The 14,044-nt window shown below is 37.0% G+C and overlaps 1 protein-coding gene across 1 annotated transcript; it reads left to right on the top strand.

Annotated features, from left to right (window-relative positions):
- The first annotated feature begins 862 nt into the window (after positions 1 to 862).
- Positions 863 to 11,684, top strand: LOC307125048 (arrestin domain-containing protein 3-like). Its single transcript, XM_079814661.1, has 7 exons — positions 863 to 1,233; positions 1,325 to 1,366; positions 1,475 to 1,535; positions 2,112 to 2,259; positions 2,371 to 2,467; positions 3,040 to 3,296; positions 10,061 to 11,684. Exons 1-7 carry the CDS (start codon positions 972 to 974, stop codon positions 10,478 to 10,480), a joined length of 1,287 nt encoding a protein of 428 aa, XP_079670787.1. The 5' UTR covers positions 863 to 971; the 3' UTR covers positions 10,481 to 11,684.
- Positions 11,685 to 14,044: the final 2,360 nt, after the last annotated feature.

The raw sequence follows: 14,044 nt of genomic DNA, 5'->3' as shown, positions 1-14,044 counted from the left end.
GCCGGCGATACAAATAGATGTACATTTTGAATTGTTTTGTCCCCCACAGCTAGGGTGACCACCCATCCCGCTTTGCGTTGTACCGCACAGCATTTTCACCACTTGTCCCGCACGTCGCATATTGAGAAAATGTCCCGCATTTTCATCAGTCTGTTGGTTTTTAATGATCATATTAAGAAAACATGCATGCGTTCTTTTGCCTTTTTAAGAAAACATTTCATTTATTCTTTTTGCGGCATCGTATTTCATCTAGACATATTTAACAGCGCTTCGTCAGACGTAACATCCCGCCTTTCACAAATACAACAACAGCCGTTTTTAAAATCATATCCAATGGTTGAAAAGAAAGGAGTAAACACGGTCACTAGTAGGTTGTGATGGCTGTCAATCAAAAATGTGGAGCGGTTCGTTCCATGTAGAAAACGAATGGATAATTTGGTAAATTGGTTATATTCTTAATATATAATATAATATATAAGACTGTCAATGAACTAATTTCATGTTGCTTTATATTTTATTTGTTCATTATTGGACTTGGTCAGATCTGATGCCTGCTGCCTGGGCTCAGTGATGTTGAATTTAAATGACATGTAAAATGTTACATTGTGATGTAATGGTGTTTTCTGGAAGGGACTAAAGAACAGTATTTTTATCATCTGAAAGGCAGAATACGTTTTTATTAAGTTAGATAGATATTGTGTAACAGTTTCAGGTTATGTTTTAGTGTCGGTAACATGTCCCACATTGTCCCACACAAACTTAGTAATTGTCCCACATTTGGTTTGTTTGATGGTGGTCACCCTAACCACAGCACACGTACAGCCTACGAAAAAAACTTCAAACTCCGGTATGCCCCACCCACCGCTGGAAGTCCACACATAGGCTACTTTGCTGAATTTCTCTCTGCAATCGCGTGCCAGTTCAGAAAAGACTGTCAGAAGCTGATACTGCCTGCCTGGACTGGAGACACGATGTCCCTCGCCGTGAAAAACATTTCTGTCGTTTACAATCCTATCAATCAGAACAATACCTTCACCAGCGGTGACTTTATATCGGGACAAGTCATTCTGGATGTAGTGAAGGACACGCAAATGCAGTCGCTGAGTGTGAAAATTAAAGGAAAGGCAGAGGTTTGCTGGAGCGAGCGTCACGGTAAAACCACTGTTGTTTACTCGGATAAGGAGAAGTATTATTCCGTCGAGAGGTTTTTCGTTCGGGAGAACCAAACGCATGGTAGGAGGAATCTGTAGGTTTTTTTGTTAAAGTTAGTGGAAATCAGTTCGATTTAACCAGCTTTATTTTGTGCTGTAACTTGATCTTGTAGGTAATAATAACCAGATGCTGAGAGATCCATCAGGACAGCCGTGTAAGTCTGTTCGCGGATCAGATGAATATTGCAAAAAGAGCTTTGAGAATGTTACTGAAACAAAAACGAAAAACATGCTGATCTTTGCTTTGATTTTCGACTTGTTAGATCCATCGGTTGTGGCACCTGGCCGTCATGTTTACCCATTCACTTTTCAGTTACCTCTACAGTAAGTTACGGATTTGTAAAGTGTTGGAGCTGTAAAATGTGAATTTGGGTCTATAACAACAACAAGGATGCCCGAGATAATATAAAGAAAAGTATTTGAAGTATTTGTATTCATGTTGTTTTCATATGTGTGAATATGAAGGATTTCTGAAGGATCATGTGATACTGAAGACTGGAGTAGTGATGATACATTCAGCTTTGCATCACAGGAATGAATTACATTTTAATATATATATATATATATATATATACACCATTTAAACAACTAACATGATTAAAAATGTCAAGTAGTGTAACTATTAAGTGCTACTAAAATGCTTTCTTTGCACTTTATGCAAATTAACACAACTGTTATTAAAGAGGTTTAATATCCAGACATTTTGGATGTTCCACACTAACTAAAAGTTATTCAGATATTAATATCTTAAAAAAATGTTGACTGTACAATTGAATATGTTACTAAAATATTAAAATATAATTAATAAAATAGAACTTTTAATTTATTTTTCAAGAATTTCAAACTTTTAATGATACTGTCTGCTGTACACTGTTTACACATGACATTATTTTCTTATAGGCACTTCCCACCAACCTTCAAAGGTTCAGTTGGAAAAATTGTCTACACTTTGGAGACAAAACTATCCCGGTCAATGCGTATTTCCAGCAAAGCCAAAGCAGAGTTTCACTATGTCCCCAGTCCCGATGTGTCCAATCCTGAACTAATGGTGAGATTATAACTAAAATCCCATGCATTCTCTTTCTAATCTATACCATACATTCCTCTACTATGTTTTGTGGTCCAGTCAACTCTGTTTTACATGTTTTGTCTTGTTTAGGCGCCTCAGTATGGAACAAAAGATAAAAAAATGAAACTCTTCACCTCTGGGAGTGTCTCCATGAACATAAAGACTGAGAAAATGGCATACTACCTTGGTACAATTATATATTATTATAACACCTCAGCAGTGTTCATGTTTTTGTGTATTTATCAATCTCAAAGTTTGATTATTAGACAAACCATTTCTGAATCTTTGTAAGAAGATGAAATGTATATAAAATTGTAAACACCTCTGGAGTAGCGGATGGACATTTTCCACGAGTTTCTTGTTTATGCTCTGTAAGCACTGTTGTGTAAGCAAGTAGAATAAGATGATGAATGGGGTCATTTCAGATAATGTGTTTCAGCTATTGTAACAGTTGACAAAGAAGTTACACATTTCATGCTTGAAATCAACCACCAAGTTCATCTGAACCCACGCACCACTTGTTTGACCCCCCCATCCCCACTGCATGCAACATAGACTTGTTGTGGAAAAGTATAATTTTTAGAATTTACACAAAATGTATACAATCATCATGTTATCATAGTTCTTTATACATTTTTAAATTGTGTATAATTTTATATCTCATTTGTAACATGATTCCGAATTAAGAGGCCTATTTTGTTAAAATGCAGTCATGGTTTCTAGTGATATTTTAATTTATCTTATTTTCCCTCGCTACAGGAGAGGGCTTGAAAGTTTTGGCTGACGTTCAGAACAATTCATCCCGTGCAATCAAGCCAAAATACTGCCTGTATGAAAAACACAGTTTTTTCGCAAGAGGAAAGAGAAGACTTCACACACATGACCTATTTAAAGAGGAAGGGGAACCCATTGAGCCAAGTTTAAGAAAAACCGTCACCAAAGTGCTTCCCATTCCTCCCAGGTTTACCATCTCTATCCTAAACTGTAGGATCCTCAAGGTTGAGTACAGACTCAGGGTGAGTTTCAGCATATAAAGGGAACCAATACATCAGATATGCATATGTCATATTGGTTATCTCATATAGACAGGGGCGGACTTACCATTAGGCAAAGGTAGGCGACCGCCTTTGGCCCCCGAAAGCCAAGGGCCCCCTAAAATGCTTGTTATATACCATACGCGGTCAGCACGGATGCACAAGCGGTTGCTGTGTGTTCAGGTGTTCATTACCACAACAACCCCTTTTGCGTCCGCGTTGAACGTGCATCTTGTTGAAAGTGTAGGGGTGTAGGGCCTTATGATTGCCCCGATTCCGAAAACGCGTACAGGATCACGGAATCCATTCATAAAAACAAACGGAATATCATGGAATGAATGGCGCAGACACGCGGTTTCATTTACTACTGCAGCATGCATGACGCTCGCCTTCACTATATTCATTCACACAGAGACATAAACATGCAGTATTCAAAAAAATAAAAAAATGATTTGTTTTTTATTAAAATACACCATGTCTTCATATAGAGTGTTTTTTTTAATCACAAATATTAATTATTTGAACATATAACCAACAATTTATTTAAAATATTTACTATCTTGAAGGGAAAACTATGGAATAAAATTTGTGCCATAATTAAACAAACAAATCCAGCATTTTGCAAACAAACACTATCTGCTTCGCAAAGGAAATCTCGACTTGCAAACAAATAGAAAGTGATGTGCAAATACAAAGTCAGTTTGAGCGAGAACGCAGAGGAGTAACAAACATATGTGTTGTGTTTTGCAAATAATAAATGAGTGAGCACACATCATATCTCACAAATAAATACAAACCATCCTACAAATTACATGTAACCTTTGAACAAATCTAGTCCATACAAATGCAATATCTGTCTGTTCAAGACTCGCGCAGATTTTCTCACAAATGCAGCTCGCGCAGATTTTCTCACAAATGCAGCTCGCGCAGATTTTCTCACAAATGCAGCTCGCGCAGATTTTCTCACAAATGTAGAGCAACTTCCTGTTCCAAAACAGCAGATGGCGCTTTGGGTCAATTTACACTAGTCTCCCCCGAGAAACCCTGAAACCAACACTTTTCCAGCTGACGAAATGAGCGGTGAACAGGTGAGTTTCTGTATAATAACCCTTTTTGAGATGTTCTTTTGCTAATTGTTCATTACATATCTAAACAACAAGCCACGTTAGCACTTATTAGCAACCCATTATCTGTATATGGCTATAGTCCTGCCATCATAGGTTGCTTTTTACATCGTGTCTACACTGCATGCGAGCGACGCATTACAAACTATAGTGAACGTGAACTTATAGAGAATTATAGAGAACAACAAACTTGTTCAGTGTAGACCAGGGTTATTCAAATCTTGCCCTGGAGGGCAAATGCACTGCAGATTTTAGCTCCAACCCTAATCAAACACACCTGAACGTGCTAATCAAGGTCTTCAGGATCATTAGAAAATCACAGGTAGGTGTGTTTGATTAGGGTTGGAGCTAAAATCTGCAGTGCATTTGCCCTCCAGGGCAAGATTTGAATAACCCTGGTCTATACTGAACAAGTTTGTTGTTCTCTATAATAACTTAATAGGAACATTTTAATCTAATTTAAAAGTGGATTTAATTTTTCTGTCCAAAATAATAATTTGGGGACTGCATATGTCATATGCAAGTTCACGTTCACTATAGTTTGTAATGCGTCGCTCGCATGCAGTGTAGACACGATGTAAAAAGCAACCTATGATGGCAGGACTATAGCCATATACAGATAATGGGTTGCTAATAAGTGCTAACGTGGCTTGTTGTTTAGATATGTAATGAACAATTAGCAAAAGAACATCTCAAAAAGGGTTATTATACAGAAACTCACCTGTTCACCGCTCATTTCGTCAGCTGGAAAAGTGTTGGTTTCAGGGTTTCTCGGGGGAGACTAGTGTAAATTGACCCAAAGCGCCATCTGCTGTTTTGGAACAGGAAGTTGCTCTACATTTGTGAGAAAATCTGCGCGAGCTGCATTTGTGGGAAAATCTGCGCGAGCTGCATTTGTGAGAAAATCTGCGCGAGCTGCATTTGTGAGAAAATCTGCGCGAGCTGCATTTGTGAGAAAATCTGCGCGAGCTGCATTTGTGAGAAAATCTGCGCGAGTCTTGAACAGACAGATATTGCATTTGTATGGACTAGATTTGCTCAAAGGTTACATGTAATTTGTAGGATGGTTTGTATTTATTTGTGAGATATGATGTGTGCTCACTCATTTATTATTTGCAAAACACAACACATATGTTTGTTACTCCTCTGCGTTCTCGCTCAAACTGACTTTGTATTTGCACATCACTTTCTATTTGTTTGCAAGTCGAGATTTCCTTTGCGAAGCAGATAGTGTTTGTTTGCAAAATGCTGGATTTGTTTGTTTAATTATGGCACAAATTTTATTCCATAGAAAACACAGGAACATGGTTTTAAACATGCATTTTAAATGGCACATGAGTTTTGGTAACAGGACTGAGAAAACATGCATCCATCTTCTGCTTAGAAACCTTGTAAAGAACTAAATAAAGTTACCTTAGATTGACCAATACACATTTTGAAGAGTTAAATATGTATAGCATTAGATTCAGTGTTATAATAAATAATAAAGTTTCATTTTTAAGAGTTACAACAAGCAAATGTCACCCATTTGGTGGAATGGCTCTTAAATATTATTTTCCCTGTTTAATATTCACATACACTAGTAGTCCATATCGCGATTTGATTGAAGTGTGCCGACTTGGATTGGAATAATTAATCCAAAATTTGACAAATTCCTTGTTAAACAGTAAATTCCATTTTTATGACTGGATTCCGCGAGTCTGCGTTTTCTGCATCGCGGAAATCATAGGGCCCTACACTTCATGAGCATTGCAGGGCTGTGTTTGAAATCGCCCCCTATACCCTTAAATAGGGCACTATTTGAGTGAACATCCATTTGTAGTGGTGTCCAAAACAATAGTGGACGTTTTTGAGTTCACTCATTCAATCCCACAATGCACCGCAATAACGAGTGTACAGTAGATGTACGCGCTGGAGAATATGCTTGTTCGATGCCCGATCGGTGTATGACAGCAAAGTCCCGCGAGAGCAAACGAGACTCACTCTCAACCAGACGGTGTACTCGGTGTACTCTCAACGCACTGTGAGAGTCGCGCCCTGAATGAATGAACTTACCACTGTCCGATTCGCCCCATGTAGGCCTACCCTCATTCTCCATTACTCCACTACTCCAAAAACGAGCCAACAAGATTAAAGTTAACCCAATAGCTCTTTACTTGTCTGGCACTGAACTTACTTGGAAAGGGTAATGAATAATAAAGTAACTAATAAGTATTTAATAAAACAAAAAAAGACTTAATATTTTTATGTACAAATTTTATAGTAGGCTAGGCTACTATTTATACTATATTGTATGCGCGTCAGAGGCAAAAAAATGTATGTGTGTGTGTGTGTGTGGGGGGGGGGGTTGTCTAGGTGGGTCCTTTAACAGAAACATTTTACTGCAATTTACAATAAATATATTTATATCGGCTTGTTTAAACGTCTGGTTGAGGCAGACAAAACTACGGAAAACTCAATCTCATCAGCAGCAATAGTGTAGGCCGGGGTAGGATGCTTGGCGTCAAGATTTGACGCAAATTGATCAGAGCCAAATTGATCTTTTGCCAAACTCGCTCTGATCCTTTTTCCCATCACATATCAGATCGGAAAGGCATTTATTTTCAATGAAAATGAAGAAAATATTAGAAAAGTGAAAATAAAGCTTCTAACGCGTTTAATCAGTGTTCAGGGTGTGTAAACAGACGTGGTCAATTAGAGACGATAAAGTGAGTGGGTCCAATATCATTGGTCTTAAAAAGTGTGTGGGTCGATGCCATCTCCTGGCGAAACGCGGGAATTCAATGCACGGCGCGACTCTCACAGTGCATTATGCGTATTCTCTAGCCGCTGAGCATACATCGGTTGTAAACTTGTTATTGTGGAGCATTGTGGGATTGAATGAGTGCATTTAATAATGTCCACTATGGTTTCGGACACCAAATGGCTGTTCCCTCAAATAGTGCCCACAGCTGAATCAATCATCCATCCATCTTCCGAACCGCCCTGGTCCAGCGCAATATCATGCATAAAGGTATAAATTATCCTTTTTAAAATGATTATAATATTGTTTGATTAAGGTTACATGCTAGTTTCCGTGGCAGAGTTCAAGATAAATCTTTTCATTATTACTGGAGCTGCCTAACAGCAACACAAACTGCAAAAACGGCAGCCTTTCCGGCTCACTTAGTGTCCGAAATCACTCACTCGTTTTCAAAGTGGAATATATCTGTGGACTAATGTAGGGAATAGTGAATGAGCGTATAGGGGGCGATTTCGAACACAGGGTAGTATTTCATTTGAGAGAAACTATCATCATAACACACACACAGAAAAATGTCTTCATGGCAACCCGTCAAAATAAAGGTTTGGGCAGTGTAGCGTAGCCTATGCCTTAATGTAATAATTTTAACAGGCCTAAATCTCTGTTGTGTAGCACTTTGAATGTACACAAATTAAAGGATTTGTTTAATTTTCATTGAAATAAAAGATAAGTGTTGTATGCCTTCATTTGATTACCAGACAAAATTAAAATACATAAAACAAATAAATATATTTTTGTTAAACGTTTAACGTTTTGTTAACGTTTGTTAACGCCGGATCTGCGTCATATTCTCGCGCATGCGTCGTGGAGGCATACACGGAAGTCGAGAACAAGTTGGATAAAGGTGTTATTTTGATTTTTTTTTGCGCACAAAAACTATTGTCGTCGCATCGTAAGATTATTGTAGAGCCACTGTGGTAAGATAGACTTTGTAACGACGTTTTAAGTGCCTTTCATGGATCTTGGAAGTGTCAATGTACTGAATGCCAATGGAGGCCTGATTGAAGCCTTTCTCAGCCATCAGCTTTCAACTAAAATATCTCCATTTGTGTTCCGAATATGAACGGAGGACTTACGGGTGTCCAACGACATGAGGGTGAGTAATTAATGACAGAATTTTCATTTTTGGGTGAACTAACCCTTTAATGAATTGCTGTTAAATTAATAAATTAATGTTAAATACGTTTCATGATTTCAATTAATTAGACATACTTCTTGATTAATACAATTTAATATAACAAAAAAAAAAAGGAATTTGGAATTTTTTTTTCTTCTGGAATTTTGAAAAAAAAAAAAAACAGATTTCATAAGGCTCTACAAATAAACAACATATGCATCTGAAGTTATAATTAAATACGGAGCAAAAGTACATATCATGTTTATCGTTTGAAATTGCGCTCATTCATTTCTGTGAAGGACCCGAGTAGATGACGCATGCACAGTTGCTTTCCACACAGACACACTTCATTTTTGGTTGAAATAATTCTTATGTGTTGTAAGACCGCATGAATTCGCTCCAAGGATCGGTAGCGAACCGCGGTGAAGGCCGCACGCGCGTTCAGTGTTTCAGCTGGAAAAATGGATTTGATTATAATATTCTTTATCTGACTCCATTTATCATAGTTGTCGCATTTAGAATAGAATGCCAACTGGTTGTTTGGTCATTTATATTTGATAGTTAATCATACATTTAATCATTCTGTTTTAACCCTTTGTTGCAATTATACCGTTCTGTATTGGAGATAGTTAATAATTACAGATTAATTCAGAAAGGATCAAAAATGTAACAATTTATTAACAATCAAGTAAATGTAAAATGTCAATTACATAATAGACAGAAATCTCTTTTAAAAGGAAACACAAATTCTAATTATGGTTACACTTAAAATAGTTTCAAATAGATGCAAACTTAAACCCTTAATTATACTCAGTATGCCTCTGCCTAGAATGTTACCTGTGAGATAGAGTGAGAAAGAGAGAGCCAAAGAGCAGCTCTCTCTAGAGAAAGCAGAGAAATCCTCTTTTATCCTCTTCCCTGATGTCACCAAACTCAAATATGACTCTTTTAAAACTGACCAATCAGACCGAACCGTGAGACGTTTGAAAGTAACCAATCAGACGAAACTTCTCCCACTGTACCAAAGGTGTGAAAAGCATTTGGCCAGCCAGCCATTCTTTTGTCCTTAGAAATCCCAAATGGCCCTTCTGATGGCGTTAAGGGGGGAGGGGGTTGCCAATATCTTGGTCTAACAGTAAAGCAGATGATTTTGTTCTATTTCAAATATCTTTGATTATTTTCCACCTTACATGTGTGTAATAATTTCCTTCATTCTAATTTAAATTTGTGGGGGTGGAGGGGTCGTGCTGCAGCAATCATCACAACAGTTAAAATAACTGTCGCCTCTGGCTTGGCTTGCTCAGTTGGGGACAATACATTTTTCAACAAAATATCCAAATAAATCTAATTATTAAACTAAATTAACCATATAAACTAAATTACTGATCTAAAGCCCACATTGTCACTGTATGATAAATGAAATGAGCTGATGACATCACCGTTTTCTCCGGTACGGCTGAATAAAATTCTGTTGCATTATTTTCCTGTTTAACTCTGTGAAGCTTCTTTGAAACAATCTGCATTGTTAAAAGCGCTATATAAATAAAGTTGACTTGACTCAAGGTTGTAAATGTGCAATTGTATAGGGCCCCATTTCTCTATTTTGCTTGGGGCCCCCAAATCACTAAATCCGCCCCTGCATATAGAGACACAGTACCCACTCTTAATTTAATAATTTATAATGTGTGTGCTTTGTGCCTAGGTCTACCTGGATGTGCCGTATGCCTCAGACCCGGAGATCAAGTTCCCAGTCGTGATTCTACCTCTTCAGTCTTTATCAGGGGCAAATAGTGCTACAAACAGTGACTTTGGAATCTGGAATCAACCAGCAGGAGGCAATGTTTACACCAACCCACTTCCTATGCCCCCATCTGCCCCACCACTTAATGTTGTTGGACAACCTGGTCAGTTTGGTGCCCCTGGCTACTACGGACCTCCTCTCAGTCAGTTTCCTGCTCCTGGTTACCCTGCTCCTCCTGGTCAGTGTGCTCCCCCTAGTTACGCTGGACTTCCTGGTCAATTTGTTCCTTCAGCTTCTCATCAGTCTGACTCATCAGCTCCACCTCCATATCTGGACTATCAACTATATCCACAGTTGCCAGACCACCCTGAAAAATCGTAGAATCCCTTTTCTAGGTTTCTTTTATTATTATTGTTTTATCTAAATTCCTATACTGATTTATATTAATAAGGGCTGTCAAAATGCACGAATTATTTTATAACGCGTTATAATTAACGCAATTAATGCAGCATCAGTTTTTTCCCCCGTCATCCTTTTGGCTAGAGTTACATTATATGACCACTCTCTTATTCATGCAAATGCTTTTAAACATTCAAACGCGTTAAGACACAAAAGAGAAACTCAGTGCACTAGTGACAAGCGTCTGTGAATCTCCTGTCTGTAAAGCCACTTCAGAGAGCGCTTGAATGGACAAAAACACATCAAATGTATAATTCTCAAATGAGTTAAACAAAGTCTCAAATGTTCTGAAAATGGCATGTCAGGTCTTAAAAGCCTCATTCAGACTGTCAGTCCGAATCCGATTGAAATCTGATCAGATTTAGCAAGTCTGAACGGCAAAAAATCACATGAAATCATGATTTTTTACAAATCCGTTTCGGGCTACATTCATATTTAGTTTGAAATCACATTTCTGGAAATTCGTTTCAGTCTGACTGCTCTGATTTACGCCTGATACATAAAACGTAAACGCCAGACGTTATAGAAAACATGCTGAATGATGCTACAGAAACATGGTTGTGTTGTTGCAAAGTTCCGGTCGAGCAATTTGACAATATAACAGAGACATGTTTTGAAACTGACAGCATGGAATAAAGCCACAAATACCAGCCTCATACGGTTCTGCTGCAGTAGTCCTGCGCGCGGCGGTTACACAATTTCATGTTAAATAAGACCACATCTGTATTGCAAACCCCTGTGTTGCGGTTTTTGTTGTTGCTGTTTTTATGCTTACCAACTCAACGTCGTTGCCATAGAAACCAATGCAGATATTCTGGAAAACGAAAGAGCACAGTGTGGACAGTCAAACATTAGATCGGATTTGGACTGACAGTCTGAACAAGGCTAAAGTGACAGCAGCCTAATAAACCTGCTGCTGTCTGTCATTTAAGGATAATCAAATAAAAAGAGAAAATCACTCACTGCTCTCTTGACTTAATAACTTTTGTAGCTTTAATAAGGATTAATCTATATTTAATTTATGCAGTGAAGACTGTAAAAAGTGTTTGATAACTTTTCTGTATATATCCTACCTGTTAAACCTACCTGAAAATCTTAAATCACTGTTTACAAGGTTACATGGGTCAAAAAAATTATGAAAACAATAAAAAAAAAAATTGTGCATTTTGACAGGTCAAGAAAAAATCTGACCCGGTTTGACTGGGCCCTTAGAAAAAAATTTGCCTTGATCTATTGAAGGGCGCAGGTAGATGTGACATTTATTATAATGGTTTTATGTGAAGATTGTTTTAAGTTCACTTAAATTAAAAAATATTATTTTTTAGAAGCATAATAAATGTTAAAAATATATAGTTTTAAATGATACTGTAATTCTGAATGGCTATAGCTAAAATTGAGGAAAAATAATAATTTTGTAGAGACACCAGTATTAGTGTTGGTGATACTAATTTCATAAAAAGATGCCATTAAACAAATATTTAAAATGTGAGTTTAAATGTGGAGGTATTATAATATAAAAAAAAAATTAAAAATGTGATTAATTTTTTTAACCCATAAGAACTCGGACCAATTTATCCTTTTAGGAAAATTATGGGGCATATAAAACAGGCTTAATGGACCACTTGTAACATGTTTCTGCAGTTGTTTTTGAAATACAACCCCTCCTTGTGAGAGATCTATAATGTTACACATATGTGACATTGGGCGTTTATGATATTTTTTTATGTCACATATATGTCACATTGGGCATTTATTTCTCAGTTTAAAAAAAAACATTTAATAATTTTTTTGTTAAATAGCAGTTTTTTTCTGTTTCTTTTCTTTTCCACAACATTTATCAAAATTATGCATATTATAAAAAAATTATTAACAAAACATATCAAGCCATAGACGGATCTTCCAACACTTATCCCCTGCTTGCTGATTTTAAGAATCATTGTTGTCAGTGAAATGTAGACATGCTAGTAGAGTCTGAAAACAGTTGCGTAACATTTTGTCAGCCACCATGGCATGTCATTTTGTCATTTTCCCAAGTATGCATGATTTCCTGGCATTTGGTGCAGATCATGCACAGATCAATACCAATCAATATTTCAATTATATTAAACAGTGCTGTTAACATTTTTAGTCCCAGATTTTATATAAAACATAGAGAAAATATATAACACAAAAAAAATTATTGAATCTGCTAAATTAATTGAGCAGCTCATTAATATTTTTCTTAATATGACAAATACATAACATCAAAATTCCACCAACTGTTGTATGGTTAACAGCCCGATGTGACATATATGTCATCACTGTTTTAAGGTTAACAGCCCGATGTGACATATTTCACCACTGTTTTAAGGTTAACAGCCCGATGTGACATATTTCACCACTGTTTTAAGGTTAACAGCCCGATGTGACATATTTCACCACTGTTTTAAGGTTAACAGCCCGATGTGACATATTTCACCACTGTTTTAAGGTTAACAGCCCGATTTGACATATGTCACCACAATATTTTCGTAACTTGTTTTATATCAAATTGTTTAAGAAATGTATTAAAATCAGGTTAAGTGTAATCTATGATAAGTTATTAAAATGTTAGAATTGTTGCATGGGTTGAAACATACTTTTAGTAACAAAAACAAGTGTATTAAAAAATTGCTCACACTGCAACATGTGCTAACCAGACAGGCCACCATTTTGGAAATGTTGCAGTGGCAACAAAAAATGCACAAATTGTCACATGACTGAACCTGGGTGTTCCTTATATGTCACTTAGGGACTTTCTGAGTTGAAATTTAGGGATATTGCTTTAAAAAAGACCTTTCCAGATAATCACCAGTGTTTGTGACACCCGTGTCACTGTGGGTTCTTATGGGTCGACTGACAGCACTGATGTTAAAGAGCACCTATTATGGCATTTAAAATGTTCCAAATATTGTTTTAGAAGTCCCCAACAACAGTTTTGCATGCATGCAATGACAAAAAAGACTTTAGTTTTCTTATAATATGCATTTATTTTTACCTGTTTTGACAGCGATTCTCAAATGATTCCTTTAGTGATTCACTTTTCAAAACCCGCCTTTACGTGACGCTAATCTGCGCTGATTGGTCCGATGACCCAGTCAGTTGTGATTGGTATAGTCTGTGCAGATATTTTCGGAAACGGAACTCCCATCAAAGTCTTATAGTGACAGTAATTTGTTAATATGTGTCAGGAGTTATGAATATGAAAACCGCATCGGTACCGTTTGATTGTAATATGAGCCTCAGCTGATCTCATTCATAAAAAAACTCCTCTATTCTCCTCACGAAGACTCGCGACAAATCAACATCCCTCAGGGCTTTTAGTTCAAAAGTGTGCAGATGAGGAGACATATTGATAGATTCTCATATGTCTGTGTCAAATTTCTAAACAGAGGAGTATTTTTTTATTCAATACTTCCTCAAAATGCACAGATATAGCCTAATCATGAGCGATTGAGTCTCTTATAT

This window comes from Gobio gobio (assembly GCF_949357685.1).
Source record: "Gobio gobio genome assembly, chromosome: 4".
Taxonomy (NCBI): Eukaryota; Metazoa; Chordata; class Actinopteri; order Cypriniformes; family Gobionidae; genus Gobio; species Gobio gobio.
This window is presented reverse-complemented; position numbering and strand designations above follow the sequence as displayed.